Source organism: Puma concolor, chromosome C1 (genome assembly GCF_028749965.1).
Source record: "Puma concolor isolate L17-30 chromosome C1, mPumCon1.1.hap2, whole genome shotgun sequence".
Taxonomy (NCBI): Eukaryota; Metazoa; Chordata; class Mammalia; order Carnivora; family Felidae; genus Puma; species Puma concolor.
In genome coordinates, this window is record NC_141674.1 from 203,944,413 (window position 1) to 203,961,394 (window position 16,982).

Below are 16,982 nucleotides of genomic sequence, written 5' to 3' on the forward strand. Positions count from 1 at the left end.
TCGGCCTCCCCTCTTAGGCGCCCCTCACCCCAAGCTAGGGACTTTGGCACTGGCCTCCCTGTCCTGGACCAGGACTGCGCTTAGGGTGGGCAGGGAGGAAGGGGCCATGGTCCTCACCTTCCTGAAGAAGGGAAGTTCTCTGTGTTCTGTGGTTGTCTCTGGATCACTCCTGTCTTGAACGGGCAAGCCCCCAGGGCCAGGTCTCTTTGGGGAAGCCCAGCTTCAGGGGCACTTGGCGACAGTTCTCTGGGGCTGGCAAAACATTTCTGTAGAGCCTTGGGTGACCCTCCCACTGGGGCATCACCCTGAATGACAGATGGCACGTGCTTTTCAAGGTGCTGGAACTGACCGGCAACAACCACGCTGCCTGCCCTTTGCTTGCAAGAGAGCGGGTGCCACCAGCCTTAGGGACTCCGGCTCCATTCCCAGTTCTGTCATTCAACATCCAAGTGACCTTGGGCAAATTTCCCTTCCATGACCTCGGTTTCTCCACTTTCCATAGAGATGACAACCTTGAAGGAGTCAGAACCCTTTCAGGTGCAAGGGACATACTCAACACTTAGGAGCTTAAAACTAAGAGGAAAATTTATCAGCTGGTGAAATTAAGAAGTGTGGGATTACTTAACAGGAACCCATGGGGGAGGGGAAGGAAAAAAAAGAGGTTAGAGTGGGAGAGAGCCAAAGCATAAGAGACTGTTGAGAACTGAGAGCAAACTGAGGGTTGATGGGGGGTGGGAGGGAGGGGAGGGTGGGTGATGGGTATTGAGGAGGGCACCTTTTGGGATGAGCACTGGGTGTTGTATGGAAACCAGTTTGACAATAAATTTCATATATAAATAAAAAAAAAAAAAAAAAAAAGAAGTGTGGGATTATGTCACGGTGACTTCAGTCATGGCTGGATCCACAGAGTCAAAGGGCAGTTTTATCATTCAGCTCAGTTTTCTTCTGTATTGGTACCCTTCTCTGCCAGGCTTTCTCCCTGCAGTGGAAAGATCATCTCTATCTTTAAGTGCTAGGCTTCCAGGCCACTAGTTCATCAAATTTAGCAGAACCTCCGGTAGTCCCAGGGACTGAGTTTCATTGGGAACCAATCGTAGGAGTTAGGGGGAAGGGCCCCTCTCACTGCCAGGTTAGGTCACATGACCACACTCGGAAGGGCAGTGTCAGACCCAACTGAAAGGTGCCCTGTGTGGAAAATGTCCCCCAAAGTAATAGGGACTCGTACCAGAAATGAGGCAAGGCAGCACAATCATAAATCTTCACCGACAGTCCCACTTACTAGAGGCTATTAGGAGAGTCAGATGAGAAAAGGTATATGAAGTCACTTTGGTAAATGGTACATCAGATTCCTGGTGCGATAATTACTTGTATAGAAGAGCATAGGTACGTGGCCACAAAGGTATTTGAATATGTAGTTTTAAAAATAACCAGCAAGTTAGGGCACCTGGATGGCTCAATAAGTGTCTGACTCTCTGTTTCAGTTCAGGTCATGATCTCACGGTTCAGCGGTTCAGGCCCCACATTAAGCTCTGTGCTGACAATGCAGAGCCTGCTTGGGATTCTCTCTCTCCCTCTCTCTCTGTCCCTCCCCTGCGCTCTCTCTCTCAAAATAAATAAATAAACTTTAAAAAATGCTGAAAAAAATATGGGGCGCCTGGGTGGCTCAGTCGGTTGAGCGTCCAACTTCGGCTCAGGTCATGATCTCGTGGTTTGTGAGTTCGAGCCCCGCATCAGGCTCCGTGCTGACATTGCAGAGCCTGGAGCCTGCTTCGGATTCTGTGTCTCCCTCTCTCTGCCCCTCCCCCGCTCATGTTGTGTCTCTCTCTGTCAAAAATAAATTAACATTAAAAAAAATTTTTTTAATGTGTATTCATTTTTGAAAGACAGAGAGAGACAGAACACAAGCCAGGGTGGGGTGAGAGAGAGGGGGACACAGAATCCGAAGCACACTCCAGGCTCTGAGCTGTCAGCACGGACCCCGACGCGGGGCTTGAACTCACAAACCACCAGATCATGACCTGAGCCGAAGTTGGACGCTCAACCGACTGAACCACCCAGGCTCCGCCCCCCAAATTTTTTTTTAATAAATAAAAAATAAAAAATAAAAAATACTGAAAAAATAAAAATAGCATTTTTTCCTGAATCACAGGCTGTCTCTAGGGGCAGAAAAGGGAAAAGAGAAGGAACACTAAATGGGCAGACTTAGGGGTTCAAGGGAAGAACGGAGACCAAGGAAGCTGTCGATGTGAACATGAAAAGTTTGGGCATACCTGGGTGTGTTCAAGGTGGTCTTAGACCTCCACGGCCCTGGCCACAAATGAAGCCTTTGAAAGTGGGTGGGCAACTAACCCTAACGGTCAATAAACCCTTGGCAATCACACTTACTGAGTTCCTAACTATAGGTACAGCCCCACAAAAGATGCAGAGAAAGCCATCTGTTTCAGGGTTCTTCAGAAAAGCAGAACCAATAGAAAATGAGATGACAGATGATAGATGGATGATCGATCAATAGATTGATAAATGATAGATAGATGATAAGGTGGGACAGGGTGGCAGAGAGAGAACTTGGAGAGGGACCAATCTGGACGAGAATATTGGTTCTGCCTCTGGTTGACTGTGGGTGATGCTACACAGGCATCTCATGTCACAGAGCCTCATTCTGGAGCAGCTGGAAAACTAAATGACATGAATGGTGTTCAGTGAACAGCCTCTCTCTCCTCTTACTGTTATTAATAAACTTAGGGCCAGTCCATCGGGTACAGTAGGACAAACTGATTAAAAACCCAGACTCTGGAGACAGCCCATCCGGATTGGGGTCCACGCTGCCGATTTATTAACTGGGTGACCTTGGGCAAGTTACTTAGCTTTTCTGGGCCTCTGCTTGTCATACGTCCAATGAGGATGTGGCTTGGAAGCTGATTGTGAGGATTAAACGGGTTAACACCTGCAGGGCTGAGCACAGAGTGAGCCCTCTCTCTGTTAACGGCTGTTAACAGAGCCGATCCCAGCGGCTGGAGGACACAGGCTGTCCCTGTCACAGGTTCAGAGAGGCCAACTCTCCCACATGGCTGCACAGCTGGTATGTCTAAGGGGGGATGGTAACAAGGGCCTGTAGCACATCTCTTCCAGAGGTTTAAAAATAAGATTAACAGCGCGCCTGGGTGGCTCAGCTGTTAAGCATCTGACTTCGCCTCAGGTCATGATCTCACGGTTTGTGAGCTCAAGCCCCACTTCAGGTAAACCCGAGTCCTGCTCCGGGGGAGCCCCACTTCTCTCTCTCTCTGCCCCTCACTCACTTGTGCCCTCTCTCTCCCTCGCAAAAAATTAGATTAACAAACTGGATGTTGATCCTTCCGTGAACCACTTTGTCAAATTTCTTTCTCTCCTAGCAGCTGGCAGGAAACAGCCAGCACCAGTGGGGAGGGATTTGGGGGGGGGGGGGCGGTGAGAGAGAACCTGGGCTCCCAGAAGCGGGAGCCTTTGCGGACAGGCAGGCGGGAGTCCTGGGCAGCTAGAGGGGCCTGACCAAGGAGAGGCGAGGGGGTAGGGGGAAAACTCCAGAAAGGGTAGAGGGCTCTGGGAGGAAATCTCCCCTCTGGTCAGGGGTTGAGGGAGGTGAAGTGCAGTAAGGAGGGGAACTGCCTGGGCACCCCTCCTCCAAGAGCCTCGAGACCACAATTTGCTTCTTTTTTTCTCTTTGTCCTAATAATCAAACTTTATGTAATTTACATATGAAAGCAATAGGGTTCGCCTTTTTTTGGATTTTTTTTTTTTGGATTTTATTTAAATCTTCTATTTTTTACCAACAACTTTATTGAGATATAATTTCCATACCACAAAATTCATCCTTTCAAAGAGTACAATTCAGCGGCTTTGTGTTCACTGTTTTGTGACCATCACCATCTAATTTTAGAACATTTTCATTCGTCCCCCAAAGAAACCCTGTGCCTGTTTGATGTCACTCCGTGCCTCCCCGCACCCACACTCGGCAACCACCCATCTACTTTCTGTCTCCACAGAGTTGCCTCTTCTGGACGTTTCACATAAATAGGATCAGACAATTTGTGGTCTCTTGTGACTTGCTCGTCTCACGTGGCATTTCCTCAAGGCTCATGTTGCAGCACACATCACGACTTTACTCTTTTAATGGCTGAATGATAGATACTGCGTTGTGTATATATGCACCGTGTTTTGTTTATCCACCTGTCAATTGACAGTTGACTCGTTTCCACTTTTTGCCTATTACGAATCACGATGCTATGAACATCTGGGGTACAGGTTTTTTGCGTAGACAGATGTTTTCAGTTCTCTTGGGTATAGACTTAGGAGTGTAATTGCTAAGTCATACGGTAACTCTACATTTAACTTTTTGAGGAACAAACTACTTCCTAAAGTAGTTGTGCGTTCTCTTAATGCCCTGGCAGTCTCCATGTGCAGAGAAACGCTTATTCAGAATTCACTCAAAATAAAATTTAAAAAATAATAAAATTAGAGGCACCTGGCTAGTTCAGTTGGTAGAGCATGCAACTCTTTTTTTTTTTTTTTTAAGTTTATTTATTTATTGTTGAGGAAGAGAGAGAATGAGAGCTGCTTAACTGACTGAGCCACCCAGGCACCCAGAAGCATGCAACTCTTGATCTCAGGGCCGTGAGTTCAAGCCCCACATTGGGCATGGAGCTTACTTAAAAAATAATAACAATAAATACAATTTTAAAAGATACTCAATTTCTTAAATTGCAAAATTTTAAACATAAGCATTTTTAAAACTTTTAAGTTCAACTTATCAGCCATATTTTAATTATACATCCAGTAAATGTTAATAATAACTTTTAAGGGGGCTTTAATTAATGATTGGTCCTCTTTTTAGGCCTGGGTGGTTCAATCAGTTGGGCATCCAACTTAGGCTCAGGTCATGATCTCGCAGTTCATGAGTTTGAGTCCCATGTCAGGCTCTGTGCTGACAGCTCAGAGCCTGGAGCCTGCTTCAGATTCTGTGTCTCCCTCTTTCTCTACCCCTCCCCAGCTCATGCATGCTTTCTTACTCTCTCAAAAATAAATAAAAACATTTTAAAAACTTTAAAACAATTAGTCCTCTTTTCAAAGTTAAAACTGCTTTAAGCAGTTTATGTTGTATTTATTCATTCCAGATATTCCATTTCTTTTTTAAAAGCAATTGATCACATATGTCGATTATATCTCATAAAGCTGGAAAAAGGTAAAGTAAAATAGAAAGAATTCCATGCTCTTAAAAAAAGAGAAACGAGCCCCAAGCACTTTAATTGCAGTCTGATTCGAAGTAAAGACAGAAACATAGTAAATTTTAAGGTTTTTAAAAAAATGTTTTGGTTGTACTTACAATCCCAGTAAGAATTTACCTTCAACGTTCAGTCTAAATCAACTATTCAATGGCTCAATGTATTTATTTATTTTAAGATGTTGTGTTTATTTGTTTTTAAGAAATCTCTACACCCAACGTGGGACTCAAACCTACAACCCCAAGATCAAGAGTCACACACTCCACCGACCAAGCCAGCCAGTGGCCATTCAACTGCCTGATTTAAATCAGCATCTCAAGACATCTTTTAAGCACCCTTCCATGCCAAATTCTTTTAAAGAACTTGAAATACTAAAGATGCACAATATAACACACAAAAAAATTAATATTGTGAGTTCGATTTTCTTAAGCAGTTCCACACATAATTCTGAATCTTCCTGAAGATGGGGTGCCTGGGTCACTCGGTTGGTCAAACATCAGACTCTTGATTTCAGCTTAGGTCATGATCCCAGGGTCATGAGATCAAGCCCCACATCAGGCTCTGCACTGAGCATGGAGCTTGCTTAAGATTCTCTCTCTCTCTCCCGGGGCGCCTGGGTGGGTCAGTCGGTTAAGCGTCTGACTTGGGCTCAGGTCATGATCTCACAGTTGATGAGCTTGAGCCCCGCATCGGTCTCCATGCTAACAGTTCAGAGCCTGGAGCCTGCCTTGGGTTCTGTGTCCTTCTCTCTCTCTGCCCCTCCCCTGCTCGCACTCTGTCTCTCTCTCTCTCTAATAAATAAACATTAAAAAAAAAAAAAAAAGATTCTCTCTCTCTGCCCCTCTCCTGGCCCCATACGGCCTCATACATGCCCTCTCTCTCTCTCTCTCATAAATAGAGATGATAGATAGATCTCCCCAAAGTGGAATGGATAGATAATCTATGAGAAGACATTTGAAGATTACCTTCTCAAGTGCTATGGTGGGGGTCGGGGGAACAACTTCTTAAGTGACTGAAGTTTCTGAACGAGATTTTTCTTTTTTTTTTTTGTGGCTCTATCAGGCTGAACCTCCTACAGCTGCTATGATGCAGACTCTAACACTTCCAAGGTCGGGACCAGATAGCCCACAGCTGGGGTTTGAGTCATATCAGACCTCAATTACCGTCTTTGTCACTAATCACTACCCATGTTGTAGCGCCTCTCATTTGAATTCAGTGTATCATCTATTTACAGTTTCAGTTTTCTTTGAATTCTCTCTAACCCTGGAGCCAGACTGCCTCCAGTTGAGCCCTGACTCTTCCAATTAGAGTTGACCCTTGAACAATGTGGGGGTTAGAGGGGCTGACACTCCCCCTTTTCCTGCACAGTTGAAAGTCTGATACAGTGTAACTCCTGGCTGGTTCAGTTGGTGGGGCATGTGACTCTTGATCTCAGGGTCATGAGGTCAAGCCCCATGTTGGGTGTAGATACTACTTAAATAAATAAACTTAAGGGGCGCCTGGGTGGCTCCCGTCAGTTGAGCACATGACTCTTGATTTTGGCTCAGGTCATGATCCTAGGGGCATGGGATCGAGCCCCACGTCAGGCTCCTCACTGAGCATGGAGTCTGTTTAAGATTGTCAGGGCACCGGGGTGGCTCAGTTGGATTAAGGGTCTGACTTCAGCTGAGGTTGTGATCTCACAGTTCGGTTCATGAGTTCAAGCCCCACATCAGGCTCTACACTGATAGTGCAGAGCTTGCTTGGGATTCTCTCTCCCTCTCTCTGCCTCTCCCCCGCTCACACGCGTGCTCTCTCTCTCTCTCTCTCTCTCTCGCTCTCTCTCTCAAAATAAAAATAAAAAAAACTTTAAACAAAAATAGAGATTTTTAAAAAAAAGATCCTCTCTCCCTCTGCCCCTCTCCCCCACTCTTGCACTCTCTCTAAAAATAAATAAATGGGGGCACCTGGGTGGCTCAGTCAGTAGAGTGTCTGACTTCGGCCTAGGTCATAATCTCACTGTTCTGGAGTTCGAGCCCCACGTTGGGCTCTGTGCTGACAGCTCAGAGCCTGGAGCCTGTTTCAGATTCTATGTCTCCCTCTCTCTCTCTGCCCTTCCCCGACTCGTGCTCTGTCTCTCTCTCTCTCTCTCAAAAATAAAAATTAAATTTTTTAAGATAAAAATAAATAAATAAATAAACTTTAAAAAAGTAAATAAAACTTAACATTGCATAAGGGGCACCTGGGTGGATCAGTCGGTTGAGCACCTACTGATTTGGGCTCAAGTCATGATCCCAGGGGCATGGAATCGAGCCCCACGTTGGGCTCCTCACTGGGTGTGGAGTCTAAGATTCGCTCTCTCTCTTTCTCTCTCTCTCTCTTGGCGCCTGGGTGGAGCAGTCGATTAAGCATCCAACTCTTGATCTCGGTTCAGGTAATGATCTCGCAGTGCGTAGGTTGGAGCCCCGCACTGGGTTCTGTGCTGAGGGTGACGAGCCTGCTTGGGATTCTCTCTCCTTCTCTCAGCCCCTCCCCCACTGGTACCCTCGTTCTCAAAATAAATAAACTTAAAAAAAATTTTTTTAAATTTCTTTCTCTCTCGGGGCACCTGGGTGACTCGGTCGGGTAAACATCTGACTCTTGATTCCAGCTTAGGTCGTGATCTCACAGTTTCATGAGTTTGAGCCCCAAGTCAGGCCCTTGCACTGACCATGCGAAGCCTGCTTGGGAGTCTCTCTCTCTCTACCTCTCTCTCTCTGCTCCTCCTCCCCACTCATGCTCCCTCTCACTCTCTCGAAATAAACAAATAAAGCTAAAAGGGGGGAAAAAAAGCCTTAACATTTTGTTTAAAGAAAAAAAGAAAATCCGGGTAAAATTACTAACAGCCTACTATCGACCTGAAGCCTTACAGATAACGCAAACGGTTAACACATATTTTGTATGTTATGTGTATTATATACAGTACTCTTCCAATAAAGTAAGCTAGAGAAAATGTTATTAAGAAATCATAAGGTTACATACTGTATTGTTCCATTTATAAACCAGTTTTGCAATAAGAGTTTTGGAAGTGAATGTCAGATTAGGGGGGAAAGCATCTACCCACAGGGTTAGTCTGAGTATTAAATGAGATCACGTATGTGCAGCCTCCAGAACAGTGTCTGGCCTGCCGTGAGCATGGTTTAAGGGTTTGTGGTCACTGTCGTTGTTATCGCCATCACTCTTACATGTAGCACTCTTCACGTGGCATCTGACTGGGTTCTATGCACGTGAGGCCATGTCTGACTCAGGGCCACAACTTCTAAGGTCATTCTTTTTTTCTTTTTTTAGATTCCTTTTGTTTGTTTGTTTTTTTTTTTTTTTAGTACTCTCCACGTCAAAAGGGGGGCTCAAACTCACGACCCGGAGATCAAGGTTTGCATGCTCTTCTGACTGAGCCAGCCAGGGCTCCCTAAGGTCATTCTAGTGACCCCTGTCATCCCCCTGCCGTGTCAAATGCTCCCTCTGCAGGACAATACTTCAGACATGGCCTGAGCCCCAGACCACAGTTCCTACCATTGCTTTCAAGGTCTGGTGGTTTAGTGAGGTGTGTTGGTGGCCCTTTAAGAGGCGATAGCTGGCTTCCGGTTGCCATGGAGACAGCTGAACACAGATCGGGTAGCAGAAAGCAGGATGTCCTCCAAACATCAATCCACAGGTGGGAAGAGGGCTGGCAGGACTAGAAGCTGAAGGGGCATCTTCTCCCTCACAATCCTCCTTGGGGTGGCCTTGGAGGATGCTGCTTTGAGGACCCCTGTCCCATGCCTGTCCTCCCCAAGAATGCCATCTCAGCCTTTCCTCTGTCCCTAGGCCCCAGAGCCAAGGACCACCAGCCCTCAGCCCGCGAGAGTTCGCCACCCCTAGAAGCCAATGCCGAAGCCATCCACTTCCTCAACAACCTCCGTGAGCCTAGACAGTGCAGGGGGCCGGAGGGGGGAGGGGCGGGGCGGCAGGAAGAGAGAAGACACAGCCCTGGCCCACGGCTCTCTCAGCCTTGATTGGCCTGAGACTCAGAAAGCAACGGGGAGGGGGGGGGGACCTATTTGTCAATAACCATCAAGGAAGGACCCCAAGGACATGGGGACTTGGGGGGGGAGGGGTCTTCATCCGCTGGCTGTCGCAGAGGCCAAGGGAACGAGGCAGGAGCTGCCTGAGACACGTGGGATGAGGAGAGGGTGGCTGGAGGGTCAGAGAGTCCGGCGGGGGGGGGGGGGGGTGGGGGGGGCTGGGGCTTTATCTGCCCCCATGGGACCCTCACCCCCAGAGCAGGAGGAGCTGCAGATGCTGCTGTTCTCCGAGACCCTGGCCATGGTCTCAGACACGGGGGAGCCTGAGGGAGAGCTGACCATCGAAGTGCAGAGAGGGAAATACAAAGACGAATTTGGCGTTATGTCGCACTGCCTCCTCGTGCACGCCTTTAGCCAGGGCTTCGTGGACAAAATGCTCTGCGGAATCTCCCTCCTGGGTAGAGCTCTTGCTGCCTGACTGGCTTCACCTCCATCCTTCCTCCCACCCCTCCCCCCATGCCTAGGACCTTTGCTCAGGACCAACCCTCCACTTCACCTTGGGAGCAGAATGAGGCAAAGAGGAGTATGGGAGGTGGGGGTGACGGGGAGATTCATCACAGCCACAGACTTAAGACAAGAGCACCACCTAGTTTTTCCCCACGGTCACACTGCACCTGAGTCCTCCAGCCTGGGCCACCACCCTGCCTCCCTGCAATCTCCAGTCCTGTCCCCGGTGATGGCGACGTTCTCCTCCTACCCCAGGCTATCTTTCGTGGGACCTGCATATCATGGAACAACATACCCAGGAGTTTATCAAGGTACCTCCTGGGGCCCCCAGCTTTGGTTCCAAACCAGGTGTCAGAATAGAGACCCTGGGAGAGAGGGAGGGAAGAAGTGTGGGGGGGCTCAGTGGAATGTTACCCCAACTGTCCCCGAGTTACCCTGCAATCCCCACCACACACAACCTGGAAGCCAATCTATCGGGGGCAGCAGGTGGCTTCTCATGACCTTCTCCTAATACAAAACCTTGGAAGCCCAGCGTCTTCCGGGGGGCCACGCGGGCTGGCCTTTCCCAGAGCCTGGCCTTTCCCAAGGGCCTGTCACTACCTCGCCTCCAAACTCTCCTGCTCTGTGCCTCCCACACCCTGCCCCGGCCACCTCGCTGACTTCTGGAACATGAACCATTTTACACATTGGAAACCTACTCATGCCTAAGAACCTTCCCACAGAAACCATTCCCATCTTTTAAAACCCATATTCTAAAGTGCATATGCTTTTGAACTTCGAATTACACCATAACACGCCTTCTGTTCTTTTTTGTTAAAGTTTTAAAAAATGTTTATTTATTTATCCTTGAGAGAGAGAAAACACAAATGGGGGAGGGTCAGAGAGAGGGGGAGACACAGAATCTGAAGCAGGCTCCAGGCTCTGAGCTGTCAGCACAGAGCCTGACTCGGGGCTCAGACTCACCAACCACAAGATCGTGATCTGAGCCAAAGTCAGACGCTTAACTGACTGAGCCACCCAAGCACCCCTGCCTTCTGCTCTTGAACTTTACTACATATGGAAGATTTTCTATCCAAATTTTCCTCAGTTTTGTCATTTATAAAGGAGAACGGGCCAGGTGGCTTCTGGGGGGTTCCTGTTCGCGTACAGTCAGGTGAGCTCCTGATTCCCCTCTCTGTGCTCTGGCCCTTAGTTGCACATCCTCCCCATGGAGAGGAAGATGAGTCTGGTGAGGCAGGATGACCAGCTGGTCATGACCAGAAGTGTCAAGGAGGGTGAGGTAAGGGTGAGAGACAGGTGGGAGCCATACCCCACGTCCTCTTGGAAGCCGAGAGAAGGGGCCAGATTGTGTCAGACCAGAAGCCTGGCATGGGGACTCAACAAGGACCATATGCCCAATAACTGGCTTTCCCGTCCTCCTCACCCCTTCCCAAATCAACATCCCTGACCCGGATTTTTCCTGAACAGGAAGTGAAGACCGAAGTGACTTTTTTCCCCTGGAGCTCAACTGTGGGCTTCGTCTCCGAGGCTGCCAACCTGCTGTTGCTGAGGGTGATGGCTTGGCGTCAGCTGGTGCCCAGCAACGCCCGTTTCCTGGCCTTGGACACAGAGGGCAAACTCTGCTATTCCACTTATGTAAGGGGTCTCCCTGGCGGGGGGGAGGGGGACTTAGCCTGGGGGAAACCAGGAGGGGCACAGAGATCGCTGAGGTGGGAGAAAAGCCAGCTTGGGGGTGAAAGAAGGAGTGGGCTGGGGCCATGGAGGTGGGACTTCCAGGGCAGAGCCCCAGCAAGACCGCCTTCGTTAGAAGATCACGTTTGACACAGGTGGAGTGGATAAGAGGCACCGAAGCTGTGCGCAGTTGAGAGAAGCAATGCTTTTTGCACCACGGTCAGTCCAGGAAAAGTAAATATAGTGGAGGGCTGCTTTTAGAGACGCATTTTTTAAATATCAGGAAATACACCATTTCCAACGGCACTTAAATACTCTTTTATTGTGTCTCAGACGGGAAGGGTGTTTTTTCTCTTTTATTGTGGCTAAAACTAATCAACACACCTCGGACTTCCTGCAATGGGAGATTTTAAAGCTGTGCCTCTCAACACACATTTTGGGGGCCGCCTGGGTGACTCGGTTAAGTGTCCGGCTCTTGATTTCAGCTCAGGTCATGATCTCATGGTTTGTGGGCTGGAGCCCTGAGTGGGGCTCTGCCCTGACAGTGCAGAGCCTGCTTGAGATTCTCTCTCTCTCTCTCTCTCTCTCTCTCTATCAAAATAAGTAAATAAACAATTTTTAAAAATAAAAACATAAACACACATTTTGGAGGCTGATTTGACCAGCTTTGTAAAGGACATTCTAGTCTTTTCTATCACAAACAACAAACAGCAATGTGTCTGACACAAACAGGCACACCTCACATCCCCCCATCTTCTTTGAAACACACGTTTTATGCTAGCACTTTCTCCCCATGGCCGCAGCCAGCACAGGGGTTTAAGTTTTAGCTACAACAGGGCAGTCTGCCTGCAGCATGGGCCCAAGGCGGCCACAGACCTCAATCTAGCCCCCTCCTCAGAGCATCACCGGCCCCTCCCTCAAATTGCCCAGCGTCCCTCACTCCCCGCCCCACATGCTCCCACCTAAACGGTTGAGCCTCATCCCTGTAACTGACTCGGCCAACTAGAAGCCCTTGGTCATCCAGATGATACAGGTAGGGTTGGGGCACAAGCAGCATGGAACTGGATCCCTAGGAGGGGGTCCCCACTTAACTCGGGGGTGCATCTCAAATCCTGTGGTGCCTGAGGGTCTGGACAGTCAAGGGTTGCTAATCACTGACAAGAAATGAAGCGGCAAAGTGAAGAGGGCCAGGGTGAGATGTGGGGAGACCCTGTTGGGTATCCACCTCGCTTCCCTCCATCTTGGCTGCTGCCAGCAAGCCCTGGGCATCCAGACGATCCAGGTGGGCCACCAGGAGGTGGATGTGTTCATCGTGGAGCAGACTGTCCACTCCGATGAAGGCATCCCTGGTTCCTGCCAGTTCTACCTGCTCTCTGATGGGTGAGCTACTGACAGTGGGGGCAAGGGGGCAGTGTTGAGCACAAGCATGGGTGCTCCATCTTGGGGGCCGGCTTTATCCCCACCATTCACTCTCCCTTCACATATTTACTCATTCTCCTGATGCCTGCCGTGCCTCCCAAACCCTCACCAAAGAGCTCTGAGCGGCTGAGGAGGTCACTGCTGACCCCACAAGGCCTAAGGCATAGTAGCTAAAGCGGCTGCCACGGGTGGTGGGTGTGATACTGAAGAACACCAAGGTTTGAACAACTTGATACCCGATAGGATAGAATCAAAGTGCTGGGGAAAGCATCCTGGCGCCCTCACTGCCAAGCTGGCACCAGCACGGCCCAGGCACCAAATCAGAAGAAAATGGGTGGGGCGAGGGGAAAGAATTTGTTTCTTAAAATTTCCAAAGAGGTATTGATATCATCATTTGTTACACTGGAAAAAAAGTAATCAGAACATTGCTGGCTTTCCTTATTTGATAACTTAGGGTGTTGTTTTTATTTTGAGCATCACATAGCCCGGAGGCTCATCATTTTTAGTGCTAAAGGTCTCATGCCAGACCTGGCACACCAGCACGCGGCAAAAAGGGCATGAACAGGAAAAGCAGGGGCCATCATCTGGGGATCTAGAAATGAACACAACCCTGGAACTCAAGCAAGGTGTTGGGGACCAGTGAAGGGAGACCCCCAGGACGGCTCTCAAGGGAGTGGGCTGGTCTGGGAAGCCCCCCACTCATGTCTGTGTTGTACCCCAGGCACCTGGCCAAGAGGATCCAGGTGGGTTCCCCCAGGTGCTGCATGATCACCAAGATGCCTGTTTTAAGGGACAAGGGTGAGTGAAGCCTCTGGCCGGTGGAAGAGTGAAGGAGAGGTGGGAACACCTGGGGCCTTCCAGGGTGCAGGGGCTGGACTGAGTGGGGGATCAGAACCTGAAATCAGATGGAGAAGTTTTGCCCTCTAGCCCCTGACCCCAAGACAATTAGGGGAGGACCATTTTGAAGGGAACCCCTTCTGGCAACTCTGGCCAGGTGAGCAGAACCCTGGGCTTTTCCCCGAGCCTGCTATTTGGGTGTCCTTGGGCATCCCTCTGTATGTGGGGAAGGTTCCGGGGCTGGGGGTGTGCAGCCTTCCTCCCTCCCCACCCAGATGAGATCGAGCCTGCCCCGGTGTTTGAGAAGAAGCCCCTGGTGTGGGAGGAGGATATGGAGCTCTACTCGAGATTCCTGGGCCGGAAGGTGAGAGAGGCTGCGGTCAGCCTGGGGTCCCCGTTCCTCTCCCCCCTCACCCAGCATAAACCCCACCATTACTTATGTCCCTCGGTGCCGGCTGGAAACGCACACCCCGAGGGAGCGAAGGGAGGAGTGCGCTCCTGGGGCGCTGGGTCCGCGGGTCGCGCTCACGCTCACGCTCGGCCCCCCGCCAGGAGGAGCTGCGTGTCAGCCACAACAGCTACCTGCGGCAGCACCCCGAGGCCCAGGCGCTCATCTCGGACTTCCTGCTCTTCCTGCTTCTGCGCCGGCCGGCCGACGTGGTCACCTTCGCCGCCGAGTACTTCGGGCGGTTCGCGAAGCGCAACCCGCCGACCCCCGCCTTGCGCTCCTCCAGCCGGCCCAGCCCCTTCCCCTCGCTGGACCCGGAGCGCCCCACCGACTAGGGCTGGCCCGGCGCCGCGTGCGGGGATGCGCAGGGAGCGGGGCATCCCTGTCCCCCGAGGGAATCCAGAGGGACTCACTCCGGAAGCGCGCCTTTTGGACTGCGGTTTGGGGGGGAAATAAACGGGGCGCCTCCGCGGTTCCGCTGTGAGCGCCGGAACCTTCCCTGGACAGACTATTGTGTTTTGGCTAAAAACAGGAACTGTTCACAGTTTGTCCGCGAATTTCAGTCTTTTTCCGAGAGGCTATGATCAATATCCCTGTTTTACAGAGAAGAAAATAAAGGCGCAGAAAGGTTAAGTAACTCCTAGAGTTAGTACGTAGGAAGCAGGATTCGAACCTGGACGTCAGGAGCCAAAACCCACACCCTTAGTCACCGGGTTAGTGGGGATAAAGGGGCGGGGCTTCCTGGCCCTCAGAATCTTTCCGGATGTCACTAAGCATAAACCAAACTGCCCTCCTCCCCACCCCCCCAACCAAGAAAAATGCAGGCGGGGGGGGGGGGGGGGGGTTAACCTGGATCACCACTGGCCTCGCTCATCACCTCTGAAGCCTCCCAAAACCCACTGGCCGCCGGCTCTCGCACTCCGCCTCTTTTTCCGCTGACACACAGGAACCCCCAAACTGTGTGCAGGGTCCCCCGTTACCGACTCTCTGAGAAAAAGGATAGGCCGGCGATCATCGACTCCTTTAGGCCCCTTGCGTAATGTCGGTCTGGCCAATGGCTCATTCCTGCCCAGGGCTGGGCGCGGCTCCTTAGCGAATGTTAGGCAAGCTTCTCACGGGCAGCTGGTAATGGGGGTGCAGGCTCCATCTGTCCATCTATTCACTCGTGGGCCTGCCTCTTCCAGACGAGGGAGCCCGGAGAAGCTCTGTACTATGGTGAGGATGGCCGTGACCCAGGACTCAGGGAAGCGAGGCTTCATGGAGAACAATCACTGGGAAGAATTTCTAAAAATATCATTTATTGCCCCCATCCTTTATTTCAAAAGAAATACATGTTCACTAGAGAAAACTGGGAAAAGCATGACAAACCAATAGAAGAAAATGAATTCACCCCAGTTTCTCAACCTAGAGGCAGTCACTCTTAACATTCTGGCAAATACCCTCTTTACTCATTTTTCTATGCATAAAAGTGGCCAGTGTTTGTTCACCATTTACTCTGACAAGCAGCTTTTTGTTTGGTTACTGATTTAACACGATCTTTTTTTTTTTTTTTAATTATTGCAATATAGTTGCAATACAGTGTTAATTAGCGTCACATCAAGCACTTTTTTTTTTTTAAGTGATCTCTATACCCAACGTGGGGCTGGAACTCACAACCCCAAGATCAAAATCTCATGCTCTTCTGACTGAGCCAGCCAGGAGCCCCCATGTCAAGCACTTATATAGAATGTTTGATCTGGTCTTTACAACTTCATGGGACTTTTTTCTTTTTTAACAAAAATGAAATCATACAGCAATAAGTGCCCATTGACTGATAATTACATTCTTAATTATATTTTTTACAAGTTTAAAACATGACAGATAAAGCTGGAAACTTCTGACCCCAATCTCCTTGTGTTTTGTAACTTTTTTCCTGCATTATAAGTGGCTTTATATTTTGAAAAGAGTTCCATGGCATTACACAGTCATCTATTTTTTTAATCTTTAAAATTTTTGAAGAGGAGAGAGACAGGGTGTGAGCAGGGGAAGGGCAGAGAGAGAGGAAGACACAGAATCCAAAGCAGGTTCCAGGCTCTGAGCTGTCCGCAAAGAACCGGATGCGGGGCTCTAACTCATGAGCCCTGAGATCATGACCTGAACCGAAGTCGGTCGCTTAAACGACTGAGCCACCCAGGTGCCCCAGCATGGTCATCTATTTTTGATGCCTCTACCATAATTTGACCAACCTCCCCCTGCCCCCGGGCCCCCCACAGCCTGCTTTTGAGTTTTGTTTTCAGGGTTTGGGAGGGGCTACTACAATCACTGTTGCACTGAACATCTCTGTAGTTAAATCTTTGCATGAATCAACAATCCTGAAGGATACATGCGCTGTGCTTGTTGAATTGATCTTAAGGTTGGTTGGTTTGATTATTTGTTTTAACATTCCCAAATTCTACATGTGTAGGATTTTTATTAAGGATCAGATAAAGCATTCCAGGCAGAGAAAAAGACATGAGTGAAGAGTTAAAGTAGAAAAGTGTAATGCGTGTTTATGGTCTAGAGCAGCATTGTGTGACAGAACTTTCTGCAGTGATGGAAATGTTCTGTACCTGCAATGTCCGTTGTGGTAGCCACTAGGCATATGTGGCCATGGAGTACTAGAAATGTGACTAATATGACTGAGGAACTGGAGTTTTACCTTAAGTTTGTTACTATTATTTTTTATTTTAAGTAGGCTCCATGCCCCAACATGGGGCTTGAACTCACGCCCCTGAGATTAAGAGGTGCATGCTCTACTGACTGAGCCGGCCAGGCGCCCCTACTTTAATTTTAATTTCAATTTAG

At 49.3% G+C, this 16,982-nt stretch overlaps 1 protein-coding gene across 5 annotated transcripts; it reads left to right on the plus strand.

Annotated features, from left to right (window-relative positions):
* The first annotated feature begins 8,871 nt into the window (after positions 1–8,871).
* Positions 8,872–14,706, plus strand: CATIP (ciliogenesis associated TTC17 interacting protein). Of its 5 annotated transcripts, XM_086719619.1 has the most exons (10): positions 8,872–8,928; positions 9,081–9,173; positions 9,535–9,735; positions 10,040–10,095; positions 10,977–11,063; positions 11,252–11,419; positions 12,711–12,835; positions 13,596–13,672; positions 13,987–14,075; positions 14,264–14,706. In XM_086719619.1, the coding sequence occupies exons 1-10, from the start codon at positions 8,904–8,906 to the stop codon at positions 14,492–14,494; spliced, it is 1,152 nt and encodes a 383-aa protein (XP_086575745.1). In that variant the 5' UTR covers positions 8,872–8,903; the 3' UTR covers positions 14,495–14,706. The 5 variants fall into 5 exon arrangements, with proteins under 5 accessions (XP_086575745.1, XP_086575748.1, XP_086575744.1 ...); XM_086719622.1 differs by lacking the exon at positions 9,535–9,735; XM_086719618.1 differs by lacking the exon at positions 8,872–8,928 and having other exon boundaries at positions 8,938–9,173.
* Positions 14,707–16,982: the final 2,276 nt, after the last annotated feature.